The sequence below is a fragment of the Eulemur rufifrons genome, chromosome 17 (assembly GCF_041146395.1).
Source record: "Eulemur rufifrons isolate Redbay chromosome 17, OSU_ERuf_1, whole genome shotgun sequence".
Lineage (NCBI taxonomy): Eukaryota > Metazoa > Chordata > Mammalia > Primates > Lemuridae > Eulemur > Eulemur rufifrons.
This window is the reverse complement of record NC_090999.1, coordinates 29,201,742-29,229,675: the sequence shown is the minus strand read 5'-3', so window position 1 is coordinate 29,229,675 and position 27,934 is coordinate 29,201,742. Positions and strand designations below refer to the sequence as shown.

The 27,934-nt window shown below is 35.7% G+C and overlaps 1 protein-coding gene across 1 annotated transcript; it reads left to right on the top strand.

Annotated features, from left to right (window-relative positions):
- Nucleotides 1–311: 311 nt before the first annotated feature.
- C17H5orf34 (chromosome 17 C5orf34 homolog) lies at nucleotides 312–26,612 on the top strand. Its single transcript, XM_069492448.1, has 13 exons — nucleotides 312–457; nucleotides 3,813–4,053; nucleotides 4,225–4,314; nucleotides 6,297–6,928; nucleotides 8,671–8,772; nucleotides 10,230–10,353; nucleotides 17,471–17,562; nucleotides 18,306–18,375; nucleotides 19,022–19,192; nucleotides 19,924–20,018; nucleotides 21,520–21,618; nucleotides 24,361–24,401; nucleotides 26,222–26,612. The coding sequence occupies exons 2-13, from the start codon at nucleotides 3,859–3,861 to the stop codon at nucleotides 26,413–26,415; spliced, it is 1,905 nt and encodes a 634-aa protein (XP_069348549.1). The 5' UTR covers nucleotides 312–457; nucleotides 3,813–3,858; the 3' UTR covers nucleotides 26,416–26,612.
- Nucleotides 26,613–27,934: the final 1,322 nt, after the last annotated feature.

Genomic DNA, 27,934 nt, shown 5'->3' with positions numbered 1-27,934 from the left:
TTCCCAAGTGGGAACCACACCACCTACCTTCCCCTCCCCTCCGCTTCCTGCCCCGCCCTTCGCAGGGAGCGCAGTGGGGCGTGGCCCCCCGGCCGGAGGGGTGGGACTTCCGGTCTTCCTTGTTCCGGAGAGGTAAAGTGGCTTCCAGAGGGCGGGGGGAAGTTTGAACTGCCGCTGAGCGGCCTTTGCTTTCTCTTCGTGGTTACAGTTGGTGGTGTCTTTGTTCTCCTGCTACTTTACCTTGGCCGGCGAGTCGGCCAAAACAGTCTTCTTGTGACCCTGTTCCTCTGCTGTTGTGATTGTTTTCTTTTTTCAAGAAACACCACTTGTTGGTAATTGGTCAAATTCAAGAAACAGCCCTGGAGAAGCAGTCGTGGGCAAGCACAGACGCAACATTTTGGCCAAATAAAGCGTTGATTGGCCTTCTTTCCACAACTTTTCAGCTCTGAACTGCTCTGTGAGTGTAAGACGTTTGGTTGTTTTAATGAGACTTTTTCTGTACCTAGATACTATCACATTTTCAAAAATGAGGTTCTCATTGATGTCAAGAACAGACTTGTGGCTTTTTGATCGTTAAACATGGTCATATAATGTGCTGGGTGGTGAGAACACAAACAGGAATAAGACATTAGCGATGAGGCTGAAAATGTGAGTTGGAGCCAGATTATGGTTTCCTGTGATATGCGAGGAACTTTAAACATTACACTGTTTCTTTTGTATGCTTGATTATTTAGTGTTTAAAAAATTATAGCTCAATAAAGCATGTCTTTCAACTATGTATCATCACCTGTTTTTTTCCTGAAATACCAAGTAGACATAATCTGATATACATATTGCTGTAATATAAATGTATTGCCATCTAACAATTATGAAAACAAATGATGTAAAGCATTTGATATGATCTGACTTGTAGAAGATTACCTGTAACAGCAATACTAGGGATGGATTGGAGAGAGAAGAAACTGGAAAAAGGTCCCAAAAATTGCAGGAGTTGAAGGGAGAGTTGATGGCCTGAAATAGAAAAGGAGGAAAAGAGAGCCAGGTTCAAGAGAGAGACTTAGGAAATCAAGAGGACTTGTTACAGGTTTACGAACGAAATCAGAATGATAAGTCAGATATTGCTAATATTAGCTAACACTGAGATGCCATTAACTCAAATTGCAAATTCAAGATGAGCAAGAATTTTAAAATTCAGTTATTTATTCTTTCATCGGTCAATGAATTTTTATTGCACCCTTATTACTTGCCCAAAACTGTTTTAGATGCCGGAGATATGATTTTGAATAAGAGATAAGGTCTCTGCTTTGGTTGAGTTTATATCCTCGTGGGAGAAGACAAAAAGCAAGTAAATAAACACTTGGTTTTGGTGATGTTAGATTCTATGAAGAAAAAAGGTGAGATGGGATATAAAAAGATTGGGAGATGTTTTGGAGCAACTTAGTTGGTCAAGTTAGGCCTTTGGGAGAGTGACATTGGCGCTGACACCTTAATGACAAAGAACCAGCCTTGTGAAGAGCCAAGGAAAGGACAAGTTAGGCCGAAAGAACAGCACAGAGTCTGATACGGGAAAGAGCTTGTTTAAAGAACATTAAAAGGGCCATGTGTCTAAAGTGTCCTGAACCTTGTTAGAGATGACATTGACATTTGGAGAGATGTATAGAACCTCTCCAAATGTGTGGTCTTTGTAGAACGTGGATTAGGAGATTGGATTTTATTCTAAGTAGAAATGGAAGGTAATCCTTTAAGTTAGGAAATTAGAGATCTGATTTCTTTTTTTTGTCTTTTGGAGACAAAGTCTTGGCTCTGTCACCCAGGCTGGAGTGCAGTGGAGTGATCATAGCTCACTACAGCCTGGAACTCCTGGCCTCAAGTGATCCTCCTGCCTCAGCCTCCTGATTAGCTGGGACTACAGGGACATGCCACCACACCCAGCTAATTTTGTATTTTTATTTTTGTAGAGATGGAATCTTGCCATATTGCTCAGGCTAGTCTTGAACTCCTGGCCTCAAGTTGGCCTCCCAAAATGCTAGGATTATAGGCGTGAGACCCTGAACACAGCCCTTATTTTTATTTTAAAAGATCCCTCTGGCTACTGTATGTGGACTGGACTTGAGGAAAGAGATGAGAACAAAAGTGAAAATAGGGGATATTACAGAAGTCTCCTTTTGGTGGGAATGATTAAGTTCCATTTTAGTCATGTTGAGTTTGATTTATCTATGGGACAGGGACGTGGGGAGAGGTCTAGCAGACAGCTATCTGAAAGCACTGGAGAGATGTTAGGTAAATTTAGAAGTTCTCTAGAGAAAGAAAATATTAAAGTTGTGTGAATTGCCTCAGGAGAGACCATATGATTAAATACTTATCCTGACATGTTCCGCAGAAGATTATAGTCTATATTATATGCATCTGATTACATACATTGGAAGAGGGTAAGATTAAAAAACAAAACAAGATGGGGCATAAAAGTGACATAAGTGTTTATGGTAAGGAAATGAAATGGGGACTAAGGTCAGATCTTGAAGAATCCTTGATTTAAGGGAATGGTGAAAAAGAATGATTAAACTAAAAACAGTAGAAGTAGAGAGGGAAACCATGACAGTCTAATGTGGGGGGGAAAAGGCAGGGGAATTGAGAGTTTGGTGCAAAGAAAGGTAGACAACACTGTCACAAGTTGACCAGGTTTAGCAGGATGAAGACTGAAGTCATTGAGTGTAAGAAGACATTGGTGACCATTATGAAACAATGTCAATGGGGAGGTAGAGGAGAAAGCTGGATTGCAATGGACTGAAGACTGACAGGAGAGAAAGTGGGCAATGAGTAGATACTAGAGAGGTTTATTTGTAGAAAATAGGAGTAAAATGGGGAAAGCGTTATTTATGGAAAGTTATTTTTTTCCGATGAGTGAAACTTGATCACCTGAGTAGAAGGGGGTAATGCAGAAGGGGATGTGGGTAGTGTTAGAAAAGAATAAAAACATGTCGTAAGATTGGTTGAATTCCTACAAGGTGACATCTACAATGCTAGGCACTGTCATATTTGTTTTGGCATTTAATCCACATAATATTCCTGTTACTACCCACATGTTACAAATGAAGAAACAACCAACCTGAGGCATACAGCTTGTAAGTGACAGAGTGTGGATGAAATCCAGTTCTCTAATTCTCCTCTGTCAACCCTATATGGAGAGCGTAGGTGAAGACACAGAGTCATTGTAGGAGAGAATAAGAAATTGAATGCAGTGAAATGAGAATGAATCTAAGATACTAGGAGATTAACTTGCTCAGTAGTGACATGGAGCTGCAACACTTCCTTAATGCCAGCTAGGGACAAGATTCCAAGTGGTAGGATTTCTTTTTCAGTGTTCTTTTTCCTGAGGCCTAATAGTTACTTTTGGCCTGCCTTTTGCATGGATTGTAGATGATTTGCTGCATTCCTATTGCAAAGGTGAAATTTGCTTGTTATTTGAAATGAGATACTGAGTATGTAAGTTAAGAAATTAAACTTAAGGAAAAGTGAAGCTACTGAAATTATAAAGACAGTTGTAACTCTGTATCTTCTCCCCCTAGGCTATGTTCCTATATTGGAGTAAAGGCCTAGGAGTTAATTAAGGCATTTTGTTAAGGCTGTTAATTTCAGATCATTTAAGTGTTTATAGTAAGATTATTTATATAGTAAGAAAAGATTACTTTTCCTCGGACAAAAGTAAATACAGTGGTAATTAGTGTTTTGCTTATGTTCTAAGAAAATGCATCCATTTATTTTGATAGAATTTTTGTACATAAGAAAACTATTTGTGCTATTGTGTTTGCTAGTTTGTTCAGTCTTTGACTTGGAAGAATATATTATCCTGTCTTAATAATGACAACTGAACTGCGAATGGTACTTTATGAAGATGATTCAGTGCAAGTACAATATGCTGATGGTTCCAAATTGCAACTTTCTCCCTGTGGCTCTGAATTTTTATTTGAAAAGTCACCTCCTATTTCAGCACATCCTTTAGAACAACCAGAAAGAATTCGCCAAAGGACACACTTTGTTATTAGCACTTACCGAGTAAGTAAAGATGTTACAAAAACTACTCTTTTTAATTCCAAAATATTGTCAAGGTGGGCTAGAATATGAAAAGTGATTAGTAGTCTGGATTACACTGTACTGTCATTCTAAATTGCTTTTTTCAAATTGTTTTACATTTTTTAAGATCACATTTTATATTTCTGTTTGTAGGAACAACTACAGCGAGCCCTAGATTTTCGAAATTCTTCAGCTACTCACCCTTTTTTATCTGAAAACATCATACCTGCTGAAAGAAAAAAGGTAATTTTTTTAAAATTTCATTTTTATAAGTAACATTTGAGGCCAAGTAATTACAAAGAGGTAGTTTAATGTTTAGTCTTTTTTTTTCCAGGACATCTGGGAATAGACACATTGCTATAGAATGCATAAGCCTATATATTCATCAGACTGAGGAACATAGAAGTTACATGGTTCATCTCCCTGCCATTTTCCCTGTAGTCAAGAATTATAATCAGAATTTTTCAAATTGGTTACTTTTTCATTCTCAGAGGTCTCAAAATTAAGAAGTTATGTGGCCATTTTTAGTAACCTACATGTAGTTATTTGTTAATGTATAGTTAAGATGTGTAATTACATATGGATATAAACGTTCTTTTGTCTGTATTTTATTTTGGACTTTTAAGAATAATGACTCATTTATCGAGAGTTTACTATGTCCAAGAACCAGGAATAATATTAAAAACTTTTAATAACACCAGTATGGCATGGGTAACTACTGATCAAAATGGAAGTCCTGCCAATCAGAACAGGTATATTGGCTAGATATCAGCCCCTTTTTATAGGTAGTAAAACTATGTCTTAGAGAGTTTACCTAATTTATCTATGGAAATTTTCTTAGAGGCAAAGTCAGGATTTGAACCCAGTCTGTCTGATTCTGAAGACTGTCATTTAACTACTTTTTGATACCTTTCTCTGCTGTCAGTGATGCTTGCCTGCCTACTGAGTAATTTTCTAATATATTATCTTATGGCAAAGGAGCCATAAACAGTTATAAGCTATAGCTTAGTCTAGAAGGCTCTTTTTCCATTGTTTCTTTTGAGTAACTTTGTTCACTGAAACTGCATAGCTTACTGCTGATGCTGCAGTAGGATTATTCGACAGTCTAATTATAGAAGAGAGAACTTTCTTAACTGACCATCCTTACAAACCAGTTTTGCCATTAATTAATACTGCCCTTGATTTTAACATCCTGACATCGGTACAAATAGGTAGTACTGTAAATTTAAGAGGCTTTCTTGACAATAGTTTTTGTAAATTTAAGATTTTACGTAAATGGAAGTTGAAATGTTAAACTCTTGGCAAAATTAATTGATTTAAAGACTGTTAATAACAGCAGTACCTACTGTTTATATTTTATAAGAAAAGTCACAACCAACAGTGTTACTTGCTACGAGTCTGTTTGCTATTGGTCAGGATCAATTTTCCTTGGAGTAATTCAGCTTTGTAAAATGTTACTCTTTAAGCCACCTGGAATTTTAGTGTATGGAGTGCCAGGGACTATCTAGGATAGGTACTTTATACATGTTATTTTATTTAGTCCACGTGATAACCCTCTGAGATAGCATTTCCCAAATGCTGTTCATTAATTCTAGTGCCATTTATTAAATCATTCTCTAGTGCCTCTTGCTTTGAAAAGCTTTTGTTATCATATATAACATTTTAAGATAACATTGAATCTGTTTTTGTATTTTCTGAGTGGTCTGTCAATGATTTTTTATGCTAGTCCCATACTATTTAAGCCATGACTGCTTTTTGTGGGGGAAAAAAAAAATTATTTATTTATTTATTTTATTTTTATTTTTTAGCTGTGATTGCTTTTAGTATAGCATATCATAGGGCTGCTTCTTCCTCATTTCTGTTCTTTTTCAGAGTAGGTTTTTGGGGTAGGGGAGTGCAAATTTATTTATCTCTGATTCAGTACATTTTAAACCAAAATATGTTTAACACTAAATATAATCAGGATATTTCTTTTTCTTCTTTTCTCTATTTTGTGTCTGTGAGTGTGTGTGTTTTATGTCTCTTATAAGAGAGATAGTGTTAACAGTATCAAATGTAATCTGAAAAACCATATGTAGGCTGACATCTGGCTTTCCATTTTTCATTCTCTCTAGGTAGTGAAAATACAAAATACAAATATTTAAGAGCTTTCTTATACAATATTTAAGTATCAAATATATGGAAAAATTAACAGAAAATGTCATTTTTTTCCCCTTTCAATTTAGCATATTTTCATTGACATCTCAGAAGTGAGATGGCCCAGTCTTGATGCAGATGGTAGCATGATATGTCTGGAGAATGGCACCGTGAAGATAACATCTTTAGATGGTCATGCATACCTTTGCCTGCCCAGATCTCAGCATGAATTTACAGTACATTTTTTGTGTAAAGTTAGCCAGAAGCCAGAGTCATCTATAGTGTTGTCAGCCCAAAAAGACAAACTAGTTGAAAAAACTGGCAAAATCTATACATTTGGAAATTTATCAAGACAGAGACTGAAGAATAAAGAAAATGAACTTTATTGCCACATCATGAAATCCAAAGAACCTTTAAAGAAGATGAGTTATGTAAATGGAACTGAAGGGAAGGAAGAGCTGCCTTCCCCTGGTACAAAGCACACATGTGTATACACATGGATAAAGCAACACTGGTCTGTGGCAGCCTGTCCAGAGGAATGGAAATATCCTTTGTCTTTAGCTCTTCATTTTCATACTAAAGTTAGCAGTATGTCTAAAATTGATGCAGATATCACCCAGAGTAGAATTTTAACTTCTGCTGTTTCAGAGGAAAGAGGAAAAGAGGTTTCTGTTCTTCCTAGGGCCTTGTTACTCAGCTGTCCCGTCCCACACCTGCACAGGTAATAGAAGAATGTCTTTTGTTCATAATGCTTTGTCATAAACTCGCCTTTAAAGATAATTTTCTTTCTAAATTACATGATAATATTCATAAGGAAAGTTCATTTAGTGGATCCAAAACTTTCTTTTTAACTGATAGTAAATAATTTCCCAAGCAAATGTGTTGCTTATGTTTCCTACTCTGTGTCCATGCATTGCATGTTCATGGAAGGCTGACTCTATACTAAATACTTTGTTTAGCCCAGTGACTATAGAAATGAGTAAGACACAGTCCCTGCTTTCTAGTAACTTAGAGTCTAATGAAGGTCATTGTCCCTAAAAGGATTATTAAAGTGTGGTAAGTGATGGGACAGGAGTCTGCACAGGGCTCTGTGGGAGCGAGCAGAGAGGAGCACCTGCTGCTGCTCACTGGAGCCCTTTACCTTGCTTGCTGGTCTCAGGGGCTACCACTGTCTTTGGTTAACTGTAAATATGTCCATTTTCAAAATGGGTAAACATGGAGAGGCTTCTGGATGCCCCAGTATAAACCTTTTACCTCCACTAAGAGAGAATAACCTGATATTAAATAGTTGTAGATTTGTAACATGAACTTTGTGTAAATAGGGCAGTAATAATGATAATAGCTAACAGTTACAGAACACTTATGTGCCAGACACTGTTGGACTTCACCTGTTTGATTCTCATAGAAACACCATAAATTAAGAACTGTCATTCCCCTTTTTTAGAGGAACTTGAGATATGGAAATGTTAAATAACTTCAGCAAAGGCACGCAGCTAGTACTTGTAGAACTGGGATTTGATCTCAGATAGTCTCTGCATATACATTTGTTATTTTTAAAAAAATATGGGAATGACTTTCAGGTTTGTCATTACCTGGTTAAAATTGGAAAATCCATTGTTATGAGTACATATCAAAAGAGACTTATGATTCTAAATTAACGGGTTTTTGATAACTTACCACCAGCTTTAGGTTGAAATCCATTATCCTTAACATGGTTTAACAGATCTTTCATGATCTGAGTTTCTCCTCTATCGATAATCCTCAACTCTTTCACCACTCTTGCCCTTGCTTTCTCTACTCTTGCTAAACTAGACTTCTAGCAATCCCAAGAATGCTCGCTCAAACTCCCTTTCTCCACTGCATCTGCTCTTTACTCTGCAGGAGCACTCCTCCTTTCTTTCTCCCAACTGGCTAACTTGTGCTCATTTCCAGGTCTCAACTTAAGTCTCACTTCTTTAGGGGTATTTTCCTGAAGACCCTAGACAAGTTAGGTCCTTGTTATACCACCCCACAACATCCAGTACTTCCTCTTTCTTTACACTCAATGTTTACTACTTAATGTCCCTGCCATAGGAATTTCCACTGAGGGCAGTGACCGTGTATACACCACCCTTTTGTGGGTGTAATATACCCAGTATGGATAGCATAGTGCTTTGCCCACCATAGATATCTCACTAAATATTTGTTGTTTGAATCCAGGCCAAATTTTAAATGTTAGTAAAACTGTTAATTTATGTATTAATAATTGTGCTGAGATTCAATGAGATTATTGGAAATACTGGAAAAATGTATGGGAAAAGAAAACTTGTTTTTAAATTTGATTAATATGCTTTCATGTTAATTTTTTTCTTTGACCTAATGAGTTACACAAGAAATCTTGTTACAGTAGCACTATTTTGTTGACTTTTAGAGGTAATTATGTTGAGTAACCAACAGTAATAGCTTGTATTTTATCCTTCACAGGTGGAATTTTTGTAATTCACTTTTACAGAGACAGTCTGATGAAGAAGAATATTCCTACCCTGAACTAGTGAAAGTGGTTTGGTACAAGGGTGTTACATATAGGTAAAGTACCTATGTTGGAAATGGAGTCATTATTGATGTCACACAGAGGATGGAACTAGCCTGGCAGACAGATTTTCACAAGAAGACACAGCTCTACTGTGTTTGGTCCTGAGTATTACAGGTCTCAAAACTAATTAGTGCACACAGGGGTCTTGTGACTCAATCACATTAGAGAAGTCTTGTTTACAAGACTTCTATGGCAACTCCAATGACAGAAATCAGTTGTGCTAGTGAATGTAATATTCATATCACTTATTTAGGATACCCTTTCCAAGCATCAGAGGATCTAGTTGTTTGAATTAGTCAAAATAGTAGTTTGCCTATTGAGCATGGAATTAGAGAAGTTAGATAACCTAAGAGAAATTTTGGCCTTTATTCACAAAGCAAATATTTATTGATTGGCTGCTCTGTGCCAGCATTATCGCATTGAATTATCTGTACCCCACAACAAAGGACACCTCTCTAGTGACCAAATAGTAATGTTGGCCAGATTGTGAGTTTTACTTGCATGAATAATGCTAAAAGAGCACTGTTAAAGTTTTTTTTTTTTGGCGGGGAGCTCTGGTTTTCCTGTGTGAAGACCCATCCCTTCTCACAAGATATTCTAACATAGATAGTAATAAAATTAACTTGGCTTATATTTTTATATGTTATAAAATAATACCTTGATTATTTCTTGGTTGCTGCAGGTATAGTCAGTCACCTTTCTTAAGGTGGCTCCTTGCACAAATGGCTAACCTCATCCAAAAATTATTAATTCTACCCATTTCATTATTAACACATCAACTGCCATGTGAGTTGTTTTCAACTCATGCTAGTTTTGAGCCCAGGGCCTCATGAAGCATATGTAATTGCAGTTGGTTTGTGAAAATCTTACTTGTTGATGTTCTGTTGTTACAATTAATATTGACAATTTAATTGCATATAACTCACACACAGAAAACAATAAAAAATAACAAATTTTTCATTAAATTAGACAGAATAGTTTTGTTTTCAAAGTTTTTATTCTATTTTTGTAATAAAAACACCATGGCCCCAGGGAAAAATTGTTTTTTTCTAATGTGGCAGTCAATGTGTTAAAGAATATTCCATTTTCACGTTCTAGAAGTGTAGTATTTAACTCCTGTGTGATAGATACTGCTTTGGTGACTATTATGTGCCAGCCCTGTGATTGGCAATGGGAATATCAGAAGGATAATAAGATAAGATGCTTGAATTCCAGAAGCTCTGAGTTTAGTTGTTAAAATAAATACATAAACCAATTCTGTGTGTTCTGCTTATCTTTGTGAAAAAGTTAATTTAGCTGGTAGGGTTCCAAATATGAAATTATCCACTACTCTGGATAGGCCAAAAAAACTATATTTCTTTGCTTGGATTTTTTTTTTTTAATGACTGCCTTCATGGAATTTTTAATCTCAATAAGAAAAAAAATTTTAATGATTATTTGTCTTCCTTAGACTTACCCATCAAAATTTGAACTCAGTAGAGATTTATCCTGGAGATGGATCTATTTTAAAATCAGAGGGAGCTTATTTGGGGAACTATTTTACCTGCTGCTCCATTCAAGAAGGATCAGAAGAGGTAAGCCAACAACGAACTCAAGAAGAGTTTTGGTGTATAGCTCTTTCTAAATAATTCCGAATATATACAGGAAATTTGGTCTTTATATAACATTGCTTCCTACTCCCCAGTCTGGAGAATTAATGTAATCTTACTGCCAGCATTGGCACAGTAATTATTAACTACCTTGCAGGGCATGGTGGCTCATGCCTGTAATCCCAGCATGTTGGGAAATCCAGGTGGGAGGATCGCTTGAGCCCAGGAGTTGGAGACCAGCCTGGGCAACATAGCAAGACCCTTGTCTCTGAAAAAAATTTAAATATTAGCGAGGCATGGTGGTGGTGCCTGTAGTCCCATCTATTTGGGAGGCTAAAACCGGAAAATTGCTTGAACCCATGGATTTGAGGTTATGTTGAACTATGATTGGGCCATTGCACTATAGCCGGGGTGATGGAGCAAGACCCTATCTCTAAAAAAAACAAAACAAAGCAAAACCACCTTATTTTTACTATATTCTTACCTGCTATATCCATTTGCCTAAGCAATTTGTGTTTAAATCAGAAGGAAAATTTCTTTTTTGCTTCTTGTCATAGAATTTATCAATAGAAAATGCTGAAACTAGAAGCATTACTTTGAGTCAGTGCACTACTTTGAGTAGTAAAAAGCACATTCTTTTTTCCCCCACCATGTAATTGTTTGTGTATTTTTAGTTTTTTAATTAAACTTTAATTTAAAATTTTTTTTTTTAAGACAGATCTCACTCATTCGCCCAGGCTGGAGTAATAGCCCAATCATTGGTCACTGTAAGCTTGAATTCCTGGCCTCAAGCAATCATCCTACATCAGCCTCCCAAGTAGCTGGGACTACAGGTGTGTGCCACCACACCCAGCTAATTTTTTTAAATTTTCTTGTAGAGATAGGGTCTTACTATGTTGCCCAGGCTGGTTTAGAACTCCTGGCCTCAAGCAATCCACCAGCCCTGGCTTCCCAAAGTGCTAGGATTACAGGCAGGCATGAGCCACCCCACCCAGCCTATTTGTAGATTTTAAGCAACTCTTAACTTCTAAATCTTTATGTACAACTGAAAAGTTGAACAAGACTGTTGTCTGTCGTTGAAAACAGTGAAACATATGTATCAGACCGTAGTCTAATAATATGGATATTTTGTTAATGAGTTTTAATTTGCTTATTCCTAGACTGACATTTGACATCCACACTTTTATAGTGATCACCATAATATCATACTACTTTCCTTTGCCGATTGAAGCAGAATAAATATGTTTTCTCTCTCCTTTATAAAATGGAGTATTTAAGTTATAAGATTATTAGAGTCACTAGGAAGAAAAGTTAAAAATGGAGGGTTTTTTTAACTATGGAAAATTTCAGACCTATACAAAAGTAGAGAGAGAGATAAGCCTAACAGACCCCCATGTATCCATCACCCAGCTTGTTCATCTATACTTCCTGCTGCCCCCCACTCCCTATTTATTTTTAAGTAAATCCCAAATATCATTTCATTCATAAATACTTCAGTATATATTGGAGCAAATTCTTTACTGGGGCCAATTTCTAGGAAAGTATTAATTTATTCAATAAATACTAACTAAACACTTTTTGGCAGGCACTCTGATAAGCACTGGGAGTGATGAAAGAGTTCCTGCCCTCAAGGGTCGACAGTCTAGTGGTCAGAAAGGCAAACAAGCAAATGAAATAAAAATGTGACCAGTTATATTGTATGTGTATATGTGTATGTAGAACATGAGACAAGTAAACAGGCAAATAGAGTGAGTATGCATAGTCACGCTGCTGTATATTAGGGGTTTGCAAAAGTGCAAGATAAGTATAGTACATCTTCCTGGAGCTTCAGTTTTACTCAAAGGTATTGGGGAGGGGTGATAATTTTTATACTAAAGCAAACATATCATGGAGTAGAGCATGAGCTTTTGGGGTAAAGCACAAAATTTCCAAGCAAGTTTTAATATTTGTGGTGGATGCAAATGGTGGTGAAGCTTTGGGCTTCACTCTCAGACTTTTGTCTGTAACATACTCACTTTTCTGTGCTTTAGTGGAAAGATTTAGAAACAAGTGACTGTCTTTTGGGGATAAAGTTGTTTGTTCCTTACTTTAATCCATATTCTAAAATAAATTTCAGATGAATTAAAAAGCTAAATGTAAGAAATCAAACTTACAATTGTTAGAAGACAATATGGAAGAATGATATCTATAGTCTTTCATTGGGGGAGGCCTTCTTAAGTGCAATACAGAAAATTCAAAGGCATAAAAGAAAAGTTTGACAAGCTTGACATTTTCAAACTTATGTTAAATTTTAAATATTTAAGAATTTCTATTGAATTTAGATAAGTAAAAAAGGCAAGCAAAGGCCTGGAAGAAAATATTCCATACTATAAATCAGTAATAAAAAGACAAAAAATATCCAGAAAAATTGTATATTTGTAAAAAAAAAAAAAAAAAAACAAACCGTAATAGGAATGGTTAAGCCATAGAAAGGCAATATAAATTAAAAAAAAAAAAACCCATAATATTTGAAAACATGTTCAACTTTACTACTTGCATCAGGGAAATGCAAATTAAAATAACAATGACAGAACATTGTTCACTTATCAAATTGTCAGAAACTAAAATTATTGATGACATCTATTGCTGGAAAGAGTGTGGGAAAAGGGGTGCTTTCAAAAGGGGTGTTGGAGGATAAATTGGTTCTACCTTCATGAGGGACAATTTCATATCAAGTAAAGTTGATCCGGGCCGAGCACGGTGGCTCACGCCTGTAATCCTAGCACTCTGGGAGGCCGAGGCGGGTGGATCGCTCGAGGTCAGGAGTTCGAGACCAGCCCGAGCAAGAGCGAGACCCCCGTCTCTACTAAAAATAGAAAGAAATTATCTGGTCAACTAAAATATATATAGAAAAAAAATTAGCTGGGCATGGTGGCACATGCCTGTAGTCCCAGCTACTCGGGAGGCTGAGGCAGTAGGATCGCTTAAGCCCAGGAGTTTGAGGTTGGATCGCTTAAGCCCAGGAGTTTGAGGTTGCTGTGAGCTAGCCTGACGCCACGGCACTCACTCTAGCCCGGGCAACAAAGCAAGACTCTGTCTCAAAAATAAATAAATAAATAAATAAAGTTGATCAGAAATTCTGCTTCTAAGTAGCCTAGAAAAACATTTGCTCAGACGTATAAAGATGCATGGTCAAAGATGTGGTTTGCAGCACTGTCTATAGTAGTAAAAAATTCAAAGCAACCTTCAATAGAGAAATGGTGAAATAAATTATAGTGATCAAATTATAGGAATGTACAGCAGTTGAAAAGAATTAGGAAGATGTAGATACACAGAGAGATGGATACTGGAAGATTTCCAAGATACCATTGAGTGAAAAAAGAAAGTTGCATCAGAACATCTACAGTGGTATTTTTCGTGTAAAGAACAAACTCTAAACTCGAAACCTATAAATTATTGTCTATAATATACATGTAAATGTACAAGAAAAGATTTGAGCAGATATAAACTAAGCTGGTGTAGTTACTTTTTGAGAGGAGTCAGGTTTTGTGAGGGGGAGGAGTCAGGAAAGATTTAATTCTTGTATTTCTTTTTTTTTTTTTTTTTTTTTTTTTGAGACAGAGCCTCACTCTGTCACCCTGGCTAGAGTACAGTAGCATCATCATAGCTCATGGCAACCTCAAACTCCTAGGCACAAGCCATCCTCCTACCTTCACTTCCCAGAGTGCTAGTATTACAGGCATGAGCCACCTTGCCTGGCCAATTCTAGTATTTTTTGTTGTGATTTTTTTTTTTTTTTTTTTTTTACAAAAACATAGTAATCTATTATTACTTGTGTAATTAAAAATTTAAATAGGAAAGCTTGACAAGTACTCACAATGTAAGTGCTTCCAAAAAGATAAGAACTTGTTGCTTTGGAACCACATAAGGAGAAGCACCTGACCCAGTGTTTCAGGCTCCAGAAACGCTTCCTGAAGGAAGATATGGCTAAGCTAGGATCTATGATTCTAAAGGAGGGGTTGCACAAAAGATGAATGGAGGTAGGGGAGCATATAGCTAAGGGAACAATTTACTTTCTCAACAACTCTTTGCATGGATGGCTTCTTGTCATACAAATTTCTATCTAAATGTTACTCCCCAAAGAGACTTTTCCTCACTATCCAAATTAAAGAAGCTACCCATGACACTCTCTATCATGCTATCCTCATCTTTTTTCTTTTAATACGAGATGACATTTTCTTACTGATGTATGTTTGTTTACTGTCAGGCACACTAGAGATCATCCCTGTCTTGTTCAATACACTATTATTGTTAGTGCTTAGAACAGTGGCTAAATGATACCTAACTGGATATAACAGACTGGAGAGAGCAGGGAGTGGTGAAGGAAATGAAAATACTGTAGTTTGGAAGACCAAAACAGAAACAGGATCTTGGGAGGAATGTCTGGAGAAGAGGCTAGATCACTAAGTTGGGCCAGCTCATAAATTGTGCATGAAAAACCTTACTGCATTTGGGAAATCACTGAAGGATTTTAAGTAGGGAAATGACATCAGATTTTTCTTAGATTGTTTCAGAGGAAGATGGACTGGGTAGGGAAGACGTAAAACTTTAAGCTGTAGAATTAGAGAAATATTAAAGGGACAGAATTGATGACTGACTGGATATTGGGGATGAGGAAGACATTGAAAGGAATGCCAAATTATGAATAAATCAGTGAATGGTGGTACCAGGCACTGTATGAAACCAAAATTTTTGTCAAATCTAAATTGTTTTGATGATGGCTGCTTTTTGATCTTATCAGGAGGTATCAATAGAAGATTTAAATTGAACTATATCTCAACTCCACCTGCCTAATAGATTGTAAGACACTCTTAATTATAAAATGTGTCCAGATTTCAGAGAGATTAAATTGTAGAAAATATGCATTTTAGAACTGATGAAATAGGGTAGTGGAAAAGATAAGAACCCTTAGGGAACTCAGTGTCCAGTAGAACTCAGGATCCAGTAAAACTCAGTATCCAGAATAAATTGTGATATTTTGAGTGCCTACCATGTGCTAGGCACTGTGCTAATACATGCTGGGGCTACAAAGGTGAGCAAAACAGATACAGCCCCTACCTTCATGGAGCTCCATTCTAGCAGGGAAGACAAACATTACGTAAAAAACTATTTAACTGAAATTGTGATGAAGATCAAGCAGCAGGAGTAGAAGGAACCATGCTTGTGGACATAACTAGGGGATTTTTCCTAGTTGATGGGACCTCTGTGATGGCTCCCCTGAGAATGAAGGGAAAAAAGGTGTTAGCCAGACAAAGGGAAGTGCTCAAGGAGGAAACTGAGCTCCAGGTAGAGAGAACAACATGTGATAATTGACACACCAGAGATAAATACAGAATAGAGAAGGTAAAAATGCAAATTTTGAAGTGAAGATAATTTTATTTTTACATGTTGAAGTTGAGATGTCTATTGTGATATCCAGAAGAGAAATCCAGTAGAGATTTAAATATTTAAGACTACATGCCAGGATAAAAGAAGAGAGACTTTTGTGTGTGTGTGTGCATACCTGCTATGCACAAAATTCTGTCCCAGGTGCTTTATATTTGTATTACTCATTAATCCTCAGGACAATCTGGATGTTTAGTAGTATCCCCATTTCATGGGTTTTAGGCACTGAGGCTTACAAAAGGTTGTATGGCCTGCCTATCATTATTGTAAGAGGCAGACCTGCTATTTGAATCCAGATCTGACTGACTGCAAATTCAAAGCCTTTCGTCTTTCCATGATGTTAGAGAGCATAAGCTACACTCTCTAATGGTTCATATCAGATCTCTACTGCTTCTTACCCTTCAACCTCAGTTTCCTCATCTAGAAAATAGGCATTAATAGTTCTTATCTCAGTATTATTTTGAGGAGTGAGATAATCCATGTAAAGTACATAGCATAATGCCTAGCATAGTATCTGCTCCATAAATCTTAGCTGTTGCTGTTACGATGTTTATTGTGAACACAGCTTTGGACCTTGTAGGGATTACCTAAAAAGAAATCAGGAAGTCAGAAGAGAAGGCTGGAGACAGAGTCCTGGGAAACACTAGCAAGTCTGAGAATGAGGAAATTCAGAAAGAATAACAAAATAAAGTGTTTTTCTTTTTATTTCAAGAACTTGAGCCTGTAAATCATGTTGTCTTCCACAAACTGTAGCAATAGTTCTTCCATTAATAAAATACAACAAAATGATATATTCATTCAATTAAAAGTTTTTTTAAACCTATATAGTCTTTTTTTTTTTTTTTTTTTTTCGTCTTAAGAGAGAAGGATGGCTTATGTGATAAATTTCCAGCTAATGTGTAGGAAGATTAGTTTGGTTACCATGTTAACTTAAGTATAGCCAATATTTAACTTGGGCAGTAAGTTATATGCTATTAGAATGTAATTTTTGAACGGATAGGAGGCATGGAGGAATTCTATACTTTTAAAAAATGGGGCCGGGCGAGGTGGCTCACGCCTGTAATCCTAGCACTCTGGGAGGCCGAGGCTGGTGGATCGCTCAAGGTCAGGAGTTCGAGACCAGCCTGAGCAAGAGCGAGACCCCGTCTCTACTAAAAATAGAAAGAAATTATATGGACAACTAAAATATATATAGAAAAAATTAGCCGGGCATGGTGGTGCATGCCTGTAGTCCCAGCTACTCGGGAGGCTGAGGCAGTAGGATCGCTTGAGCCCAGGAGTTTGAGGTTGCTGTGAGCTAGGCTGACGCCACGGCACTCACTCTAGCCCGGGCAACAAAGCGAGACTCTGTCTCAAAAAAAAAAAAAATAAATAAAATTAAATAAAATAAAATAAAAAATGGGAAATGGAAAAGCATCATAAAATACCTTTAAAAACATGCAGATTTTATAGGCATTAGATTGTTAAAATAGTGTACGGCCATACCACCCTGAATGCGCCCGATCTCGTCTGATCTCAGAAGCTAAGCAGGGTCGGACCTGGTTAGTACTTGGATGGGATTTTGTTAAAATAACTGTTTGCTTGTCACTATGTAAATACATATTTCAAAAAAAAATAGCTAAGAAATAAGGGCCAAAATTTATTATTAATGAGATTTTCATTTTAAACTAATTTTCAGAGAGAAGAGAAAACTTATTCAGTAAATAACCTTCCTCCAGATAGACCAGGAAGTCTGTTTTCTGTGTGTTCTCTAATTAAGCAGGCAACCAGGTAAGTTCTTCATGTTCACCTGAATTAAGTGTTACATGTCTGAAAACCTTGATAGTTTTCTTGTGATTAAGAATAAGATTAAGAATTGGCAGGTACAGTGGAAATACATGTCTAATTGCCTTTCCTCTGGATAAGTGTGGCATCAGTATTGTTCCTTAAAACCAGGTTGGGGATTTGATGATATATTTGAAATTCTCATACTTCTTTATTATCCTCAAAGTAATAAAGATTTCTGAGAGTGTATTAAATATGAAGTGTAGTGTCATTCTTTGGTTCATATGTTTTTAAAATTCTCTCAATCTGTGGCACCCAGAAGAATGAAAGTAGATTGTTGAATTAAATTTGTTCTTTTTATAAATTTGTGTCTAAGCACCTTTGAAAATAGGTTTAAAGGAACATATTTTGTAATTTGACTTCCTAGGGATACTTCATTCACATCCCCACCACTTTTTGGCTAAGTTAAACCTTTTAGGCACTGTGAATCACCTCTTCTCTCATTCTCTCTCATTTCATTGCTAAAAATTAGAGGAATGGCTTTATGCAGGTAAGATTAACACAAAGGAAAGCAACAGTAGTTCCCTTCTAGGGGCTTAAGGATTTCTGGAAGCAAAGAGTTCCCAAAATATTTCAGTGGAAATGAGTTACTTGACATCTAAAATGTTGTAAGGCATTGCGAATGAGTTGCTAGAATTGGAAAATGTCATTATTTGCAAATGTTTAAGTAGTCTTTTTCATGTTCACAGAATTCTTCAACACTGTGCGAAGATGAGACTCTCTTTAAGCCATAACTATTGTGTATGCTGCTGGAAAATGGTATGTTAAAATTATTTTAAAAACAAGATATTTTCAATTGTTTTATTGTTTGTATCTGTACTTCTAAGTTCAATTTGCTTTCATCTAAGTTATGTTCTTTGTAACATTTATATTGGCTTATTCAGAAAAATACCTACCTAATAGACACTGAAAAATCAGGCTTGTAAGTTACACTTTTATTGAATATAGTTTGTTTTTGTTTTTAATGGAGGGGGAGGGACAGAAGAATTGATTGGATTTGAGTATGTAAAAACATAGTCATTATAAACCATGATATTATAGTATTCTATATTTTCCTAACTGTGAAAATAAATTCTTTAATGGTGATTTGGACGAAGTGATTCTCATACTTTGATTTCTGTATCTATACTAATTTAACAGAAAATCTATATGTTGCTGTAGTTCCTAATTTTTGTCTATATTCTATGTGAAGTTCAGAGTAGAACAGTGACTTTTCAAAGATATTAGAATTTAAATCTGCTTATAAATAGACTGGATATCAACTTATGGAAAAATTCAAGCATACATAAGTATTCTACAAATATTCAAGTAAGAATCTGAAGTTGCCTTGGAGTTCATTAATAGTCATTTAAATCTTATTAATGGATAACTCTATTTCCTGCTATTTTTATTTACTTGGTTTTAGGTACCTGGGATAAATGAGAGCAATATATTGCCTTTGCGTTTGAAAGAATCACTCATACCCAACTTGGGAAGATTTCTTGCCTACTCTGATGACAAAGTACATGCTATCTTTTTAGATGGCATTAGTCTAACTCTAAATTGGAATTTCAGCTCTTCTGTTGAAAAGAGACAGGTTGGGTATTACTTCAGACTGAAATCTATTTGTTATTGGTTATTTGTGAAAAACAGAAAAAAGAAAATAAAGAACCACCCTATCTCAATTTATTTATTTAATTTTTTTTTTTTTTTTTTTTTTTTGAGATAGAGTCTTGCTCCGACACTTGGGCTAGAGTGCCATGGCATCAGCCTAGCTCACAACAACCTCAAACTCCTGGGCTCAAGTGATTCTCCAGCCTCAGCCTCCCCAGTAGCTGGGATTACAGGCACATGCCACCCTGCCCAGCTGATTTTTCTATTTTTAGTAGAGATGGGTCTTGCTCTTGCTCAGGCTGGTCTTGAACTTCTGACCTCAAACGATCCTCCCACCTCGGCTTCCCAGAGTGCTAGTATTACAGACGTGAGCCACTGCTCCCAGCCTGAATTTATGTTTTGAAGTATAAATCTGTCAAGAGGCTTTAGTGATCTCATTGGATTTCCTAGCAAAAATTGGAATTACATGACAAATAACTATTTTTATAAAGATAACTCATTATAGAGAGAAGGATTAGTAGTTTTACTCTCTTTGATAATTATTTATATGAGTGGTGGTTAAATAATACCCATATCCCATGTAAAATATGTTTAAATTATCAAATTTTTAATGATTACCCTTATTTTTTAAGTTGCTAGTAAAGTTAGGGTTGTTTATATTTTTGTTTTCAGTTTTAGAATGATAAAACCTACCTTTCCTCTTTGCTTCTTAAGGTAAATCGAGGTCTTAGCTTAGGTTGGTGTAAATTAACTCTTCCTGATGGACAAGATCAGTTAATTCAAATTGAACACCCTGGACCATATGAAAGGTACTGACAAGCAATTTTAAAAATTATTTTTATGTTTTATTTGATGGAGACATATAAACATTATTTAAATGTTATACTGGTATTTAGCATAACTAAATAGGATCAAGTCAGCTTCGGTCATTTCCATTTATATTCAAGTGATTTTTCATAATGAAATGTGTTATAAATACACTGACCTGCTGTGGAGGTTAGACTGTGGTCAGCTGTGGTTAACCAATTAACCAATTCTCTGATTTGACATGAGGTTTACAACTACAAGTAACTAAAATTGTGTATATTTGTATAAAGTGGATAAAATTAAATTACCTGATGATTGTTCTTAAAATGGGGAAGATTCTTCAGCTTTTTGTCTTTTGACTTATGTAATTTGTTATTAGTTATAATATTCTACTTGTAATAGTCTTGACATTTTAGTGATTTTACTTGAGAATGTTCATAGAATTGCTTTTTTTACCTCTTGAATTTATTTTTCTGTTGGGTTTTATTGCTTTTTGGACTAAACTCTCCAACAGTCATTGCTCTTTTGAATAAGTTGCCTAAAAAAGATAGTGTCTTTAAAAAACATTACTATTTGTTTCAGCCAATCACTTCAGATCATTCATTTCATTAAACTTGGTACTTGTTTTGTGTATTCAGTGAGTTATATATAATTATATATACATATGTGTATATGTGTGTGTGTATGCATTAATGGGTGTTTTCTGATTTAAATTTTAATAAGCAAATGCTCACGTGGGCTTATTATATATAAAGACATTTTATGATAAAACAATGAAACTCATTTTACTTTAAAAAACTAAAAGGAGAATTTAAACATTTGAATATGAAATCCAAGTTTCACCTTTATTTTGATTCTTTCTTTTTTTTCTTTTTTTTTTTTGAGACAGAGTCTCACTCTGTTGCCTGGTTAGAGTGCCGTGGCATCAGCCTAGCTCACAGCAACCTCAAACTCCTGGGCTCAAGCAATTCTTCTGCCTTAGCCTCCCGAGTAGCTGGGACTACAGGCATGCGCCACCATGCCCGGCTAATTTTTTTATATATATATATATATATATATATATATATTTTTTTTTTTTTTTTTTTTTTTTTTTTTTTTTAGTTGTCCAGCTAATTTCTTTCTATTTTTTTTAGTAGAGACAAGGTCTCACTCTTGCTCAGGCTGGTTTCAAACTCCTGAGCTCAAACGATCCGCCCGCCTAGGCCTCCCAGAGACCTAGGATTACAGGCATGAGCCACCACGCCCGGCCCTATTTTGATTCTTAAATGTCATTTTTATTAACCACTAATGTTAGTAAATAATTTTATTCTTGTTGAATAATGGAAAAAACTTGCATTTTCTGTGACCAGTGAAAAAAATTTAGAAAGCCATCCAGTAAGTGCCTCACTTTAACATTTTTTATCTATCCTTTTTTCCCAAATTGTCTTAATGATTTTTCCATTTTTTCTATACTTTTTATACAAGTCAGTTTTTCAAGTATTTCTTTTAATATGTTCACTCTAGATATGTGACAGCAGTAATATCATGGTGCAGAAGGCTGACCCAGACTAGTCCCAGAGAAATGCCTACACATCCTTCATCTTCTGTTCTTGAAGAAAATTGGTATTTATATTTATTTCTTTTAAACTTAATCTGTGTGGAAGACCAAACTAATACTTAAAAATTAAAGTGTCAAATGGTAAACTGTTAGGCTTTTTTCCCCAAAAATTGTTTCTTCGTTTTAGACATTTTTAACTCCTATAATATTTTTTATTCCTTAAGCTTGAAAATCATTTATTTCTAATCAGAAATCTAATTTATTACATTTCATCATATTTTATCTGAAGGTCAGAAAACCTTGCATTGAAAACTTCACATGAAAATGAGTGGCTCTTTTTATGAGATAAATTCATTCTGAAAACTTTAGGGAAAATTTTAAAGGGGAGTCTTAAAATTTTAGTAATATTAAAGGAAATAAAATGTTGACTAACATAATAAGCTTTCAGAAAAAGTTGATTTTTTAAATAATTTATATCATATTAGTTATCTCCCCCAAATTAATTGGCAAATCAACAAATAAAGCAAGCATTTTAGTCTTTCTTGTGTGCTTTTCAGTATGCAAGGTGCTAGAACTGGGCTTCAAAGAAATATTTTGGGAAAATAAGACATTTTAGAGAAGAAGCAAGGACAGAAGTAAAAAGGATATTTTGGCCTGTGGAGACAGTAAGAAGATAGTTTTAAGGGAGCAGATGCTATCTGTTAGGGTATAGTATGAGTTTTGATGGATAGGAATGGATCTTGTAATAAGTAGAGGAGTTCAGACTTGATAGAATTACAAGTTCCTAAATGGAAAAATGATAGGAAGAAAGGTCATTAGGAAGATTAGTATCACTGAGAGTATAACCTAAATATATATTGGAAGAGAAGGATACCAGGAAGAATTTAGGAAGCTTTTAAAATAAGTTATGAGGTGACCTAGCAGAGTATAGTGAAGCTAAATATAAACATTAAGCCTGATTTTTATCAGCTTTTCCTGAGTTACTTCTAAGAACAAATCAAATCAAATCAGTAGATGTTATTTGAATATCTCAGGTATCTAAGAATCCAGCTTTCCACATCTCTCATCCATCAGCTATAGCCTGTTGGGGAGCAGAAAGGTTGCTTAAGTAGCTAGCAAAAAACATTTGGGAAGAAAGGGAAATTATACATAGCTTTAAAACTGATCTTTCACCACTGCTCAGCGGGCAAAGTTTGTAAAATGCCAGGCTTTTTATATGAAAGCTGAGAAAAGGATAACTGTCAAGACATACTAAAAAGTGAAAGGACAGGTTGGTGACAGCAGCTAACAGTGAAAGCAGCTAGGAGCAGCAGAGAGAGACAAGATAAAGGAATTGAGGAGTAGCAGCTCCATTTCCCTTGCAAAGCCTAAGAGATCTCCACTGTGATTCGTTTTCTTATCAAAGAGGCTAGGCTGAAGAAAGAGAAGAGATTGTACAATAAAAAGCTGCCTAAATTGTATTTCCGTGTTTTTTTTTTTCACTTTACCCTCCATTAACTTATTGATTCAACTTTTTAATAGGGATGTTAGTCAAAAAATAGTACAGAAGATATTCCATAAGAAGTTGGTTCATCATGTGAGCAACAGCATTAAGGATTGTATTGTTGCTTATACCCGGAATAATGTGTCTTGTGTAAAAAAAGGAGAAAAAAGATATTTTGCAATAATGAAGAATCAGCAGGCTTAGAGTAAGTCATATCCAAGTTCTTTACCACAGATGCTTATAATGATGAACTATCTCTTTCATTCTCCATCCATAGGCTGGAGTACAAGGAAAAAAGATTGCAGGCTGACAAGGGCATGCATGTGGTCCATTTTAGTAAACCCAATAAAGCAGACAAGTGACATAGCCTATTATGAACTGTGAAGAAGACTTTTCTAGTGACTTGAATAAAGAAATGTTTTAGACTAATGTCCTCATTAATTTTGCAGAGAGCTAGTCAAGTTACACTATTTGTAGTTGTATGCCACTGCTCATATTTCATTCTAGCTTGATGAGAAAAAAGACAAAGAACACACACATAAGGGGTTCCTGCTGGAGTCGTATGCATTCAGCCCTCTATCCCATACCAGTTACCCCAATATCTCATTCTGTAGAACAAGGTAAAAGCTAATGTTCATCATGTTAACTTTTTGTGCTTAAGGAAACAATGAAATGAATAGTCAAGAAGGAATTTAATAAAAAATAGTTATTATGTTTTGATACCTAATTCAACTATGTAAAAACTTGAATCTCCCAGACCATCCATTCCTTAAGAGTTCCATATAAATGAGATCTTAATATATGCACAAAGTACAGAAAAATAAGATCCTTCCTTCTGAGAAAGACAATCTAGGTAGGAATATCAGAAAGTTAAATAGTTCAAGAGAAGACATTACAAAGAAGTATGTGATTAAGTAACATAATGCTATAAGAATTCGTGCTAACATCCTTATTCACAGAAGGGCTGGGATTTTGGTAGGTTGAGTGAACTGTAGGGAAGAAAGTAGAGTGTATGCCAGGTTGGTACTAAGAAGTAGCAGGAAGGCCCATTACCTTCAAACATCAATATTTGATTCCAAAGTCCTTGAGGTGGGGACTTTTATTCACTTGCCTTTAAAAGCACTCAATAAATATCAGTTGAGTCAATTTGATTTGGTGCTAAATGAAGCCATTAATAATATAAAGAAAATTCTTAACTTCTAGATTCTTCTGTTTAAAATTCTAACCTTTATGAAAAAAAGTCAAGTATGTTTATTTGAAATTTCACAAATATGAAGGAACCAGACATCTAGCATGAACTTTTTTTTTTTTTTTTCTTGCACAGGTCTGTTGCTTCTGAACTTGAAAAAATACAGAAGTTTAACTGTATCCTTTTAACAGAATGCATTGTCCTACCTAATTATTAAATACTTCCTTTCCATTCTAGGCTTAATTCAAGATGGAATACTTTGTGAATATTATCTTACATATTGCTGAGCTTTCAGTGAGCAAATATTTAAGATATATCCTGCCTATGGAAGGTACATTAAGTTAACATTTATACTTTTCTTTAGGTTTAAATTGGGCAAGGAACAGTAAAAACTAGGGTTAAGGTCTCCTTTGGGGACTTTTCCATATGACTATATTCTAAATTATAACTGTTTTTTTTTTTTTTTTTTCTTTTTTTTTTTTTTTTTTGAGACAGAGTCTCACTCTGTTGCCCAGGCTAGAGTGAGTGCCGTGGCGTTAGCCTAGCTCACAGCAACCTCAAACTCCTGAGCTCAAGCGATCCTCCTGTCTCAGCCTCCCGAGTAGCTGGGACTACAGGCATGCACCACCATGCCCGGCTAATTTTTTCTATATATATATTTTTAGCTGTCCATATAATTTCTTTCTATTTTTAGTAGAGATGGGGTCTCGCTCTCGCTCAGGCTGGTCTCGAACTCCTGAGCTCAAACGATCCGCCCACCTCGGCCTCCCAGAGTGCTAGGATTACAGGTGTGAGCCACCGCGCCCGGCCTAAATTATAACTGTTTAAGACCATATCTCTGACATCTTTTTCTTACAGAAACTTTTGTTCTGTACGTGGTTTTTTTGTTGTTGTTGTTGTTGTTTTGGTAGACAGTCTTGCTCTGTCGCCCTAGCTAATGTGCAACGGTGTCATCATAGCTCACTATAACCTCAAACTCCTGGCTCAGGCCTGTAATCCTAGCACTCTGGGAGGCCAAGGCAGGAGGATCTCTTGAGGTCAGGAGTTTAAGACCAGCCTGAACATGAGTGAGACCCTGTCTCTACAAAACATAGAAAAAATTAGCCAGGCATGGTGGCATGCGCCTGTAGTCCCAGCTACTCAGGAGGCTGAGGCAGGAGGATCACTTGAGCCCAGGAGTTTGAGGTTATAGTGAGCAATGATGACACCATGGCACTCTACCCAGGGCAACAGAGCCAGACTCTGTCTCCAAAAAAAAAAAAACAACCTTCTGGGCTCAAGCAATCCTCCTGCCTCAGCCTCCCGAGTAGCTAGGACTGAAGGCACTTAGCCCCACGACCAGCTAATTTTTCTATTTCATTGTAGAGATGGGGTCTCACTCTTGCTCAGGCTGGTCTTGAACTCCTGGGCTCAGGCTCCCACCTCAGCCTCCCAGAGTGCTAGGATTACAGGCATGAGCCACTGCAACCGACCTGTTCTGTACCTTCTCACCCCATTCATTTAAATTTGTTTTGTCTTCTGATTTTTCTTTAATCTTATTCAAATAATAAAGTAGTCCTACAAGAGAAGACAGGTTTCTTTTTACTCTAGATCTTTTTAAATTAAAAAATACACCACACAGATTGTTTATAATCCTATCATCCCTACTCTTTTTTTTTTAATTCCCATGACATTTCTTCACTTAAAGAAATGTTACTTCTTTTTAACAGATTTTAATTTCTAATAGATTTTGACTTTTATTTCCTCCTCACCACCAGACTTCCACCCAAACACAGATATACATACTTTCTTTTCCTTTCCCCCATTACTGTAACTAATTTCCTCATCTATAAAGGGTAGACTTTGATAAGCTCTGAAGTCCTAACTCTATTATGAATCCAACAGATCTTACTTCCAATTGAGAAATAATATTTTAATATGAAGCACAGTTTTTCTGAAAATAAAGATATTTATATAATGAAAATGTGGAGAAAAGCTTCTTAACTAAGTAATTCAGTGCTCCTGGAGAACAGTGGTGTCCTAAACCAGATTTCTAATAAGAAAAACGAACTGTCTTCTGATCATTATAAACCAAGATCTACAGAAACTTTGCTAGAAGAAATTAATGAAAAGAGAGTATCAGTAGCATTGAAAAAAACCTCTGAAATCCTTCAGGATATTGACTGTCTTCTATCAAACTGTAAAAAATGAAAAATGGAATTATAATATGTTATTAAATCTTAAAACTGTTGTTTCAAGTGACTGGTATAAAATTACTAGTAATCCAACTTCTGCACAGTGATTGTATGAGACTTGACATTTAATTTTGGAAGTGTTTTACCTAGTTTGTAAAGTTTTAAAATATGTTTGTAATATATTGTATTAATAAAGAACTATTTTGAAATTTTGAACTATTTCATTTAATTCTTAGTTCAGATTTATGAGAAAAAAACAAAGTTATAAAGTTGTTTTCATCTTGTGGAGCATTCGCTATTAGTCTTCAAGTTTTTTTCTTTTTTAATATGCAAAATTGTACATTTGGTCATTTGCTATTTAGTCTCTCTACCCCAAGTATTTTTCAATAGAACTATAAGAAGAGAACTAGGTCTCAAGAAAGCAAACAAAAACTGATCTAAGCAATACTGAAGATAAGAATCAAGCACTTCAGCAAAGACTAGACTTTATCTAAACTGTCTCGTGAACTGGATACTTTCATTTCTTTTGAACATACAAAAAAATTTATGCTGCAAAGTGTGTGAAATTAAGAGAAATTATCTCACCAAAAGTGCTGTTTATTACAGCCTTGTTTATTAGGAAAGAACAAAACCACACATCTAAAAGACTTCAAGATTACACCAAATACAACCAGAAATGTTCCAATTTTCTGATTTCTATAAAAGACCAAACTCTTCACGTAAAAGAGGAACAGCAACAGAGGGAACAAGGAGAAAAGAATGTACAGAAAAGAAAGAGTATAGTTGATCAGGAGTGATAATAGTGCATTGAATAGGCACAGTGCCCCTTTTTTATTTTCAGCTCATCTCACACTGGACTCCATCAAATTTCAGGTCTCAGCACAAGTATCATTTCCTCAGAGGGGCCTCCCGGACTACCTGACTAAAGTTAGCCTCTTCCAACTCTGTTACATCACCCCATTTATTTCCTTAGTACTTATTACAATCTATCTAGCTTGTTCATAACCTTGTGATCTATATCCTTCACTAGAACTTGAGCTCCATAAAGTCACTCTGTAGCACACACAGCACTCAGTATGTGTTGTATAAATCAAGCAGTGCCCTTGGGCCATAGACTGACTACAGAGAAAAGAACTGTAACAGTTTTGTTCTGTTTTGGTTTGTAGGAAGCCATCTATGTCTCAATAGCTCCAGGAGGCCCAGATGATGGTAAGACTTGGTACCATGCCGCCATAAGGGTTATGACAAATTGTCATTAAATTATCTGCATCCAGAGAAAATTTGCCCTTAACATGGCTAAAAGCACTCAAACTTGTAAATATATAATATTTGGTGATATTTGCAACTACCTTTTAAGTAATATGGGAGTTAAAATGTGCATAATTTCCCCCCTCAGTTGAGTCTTTTCCATAGGCTAAGAACCAAGAGTGTAACAGGCAATGAAAAGTTCTATGATTAAGAAATTATGAGGTTCTCTGAATGGCCTGGGTTTGCTTGAAATTGAAGATTCCTGGGGTTTTTTTGTTTGTTTGTTT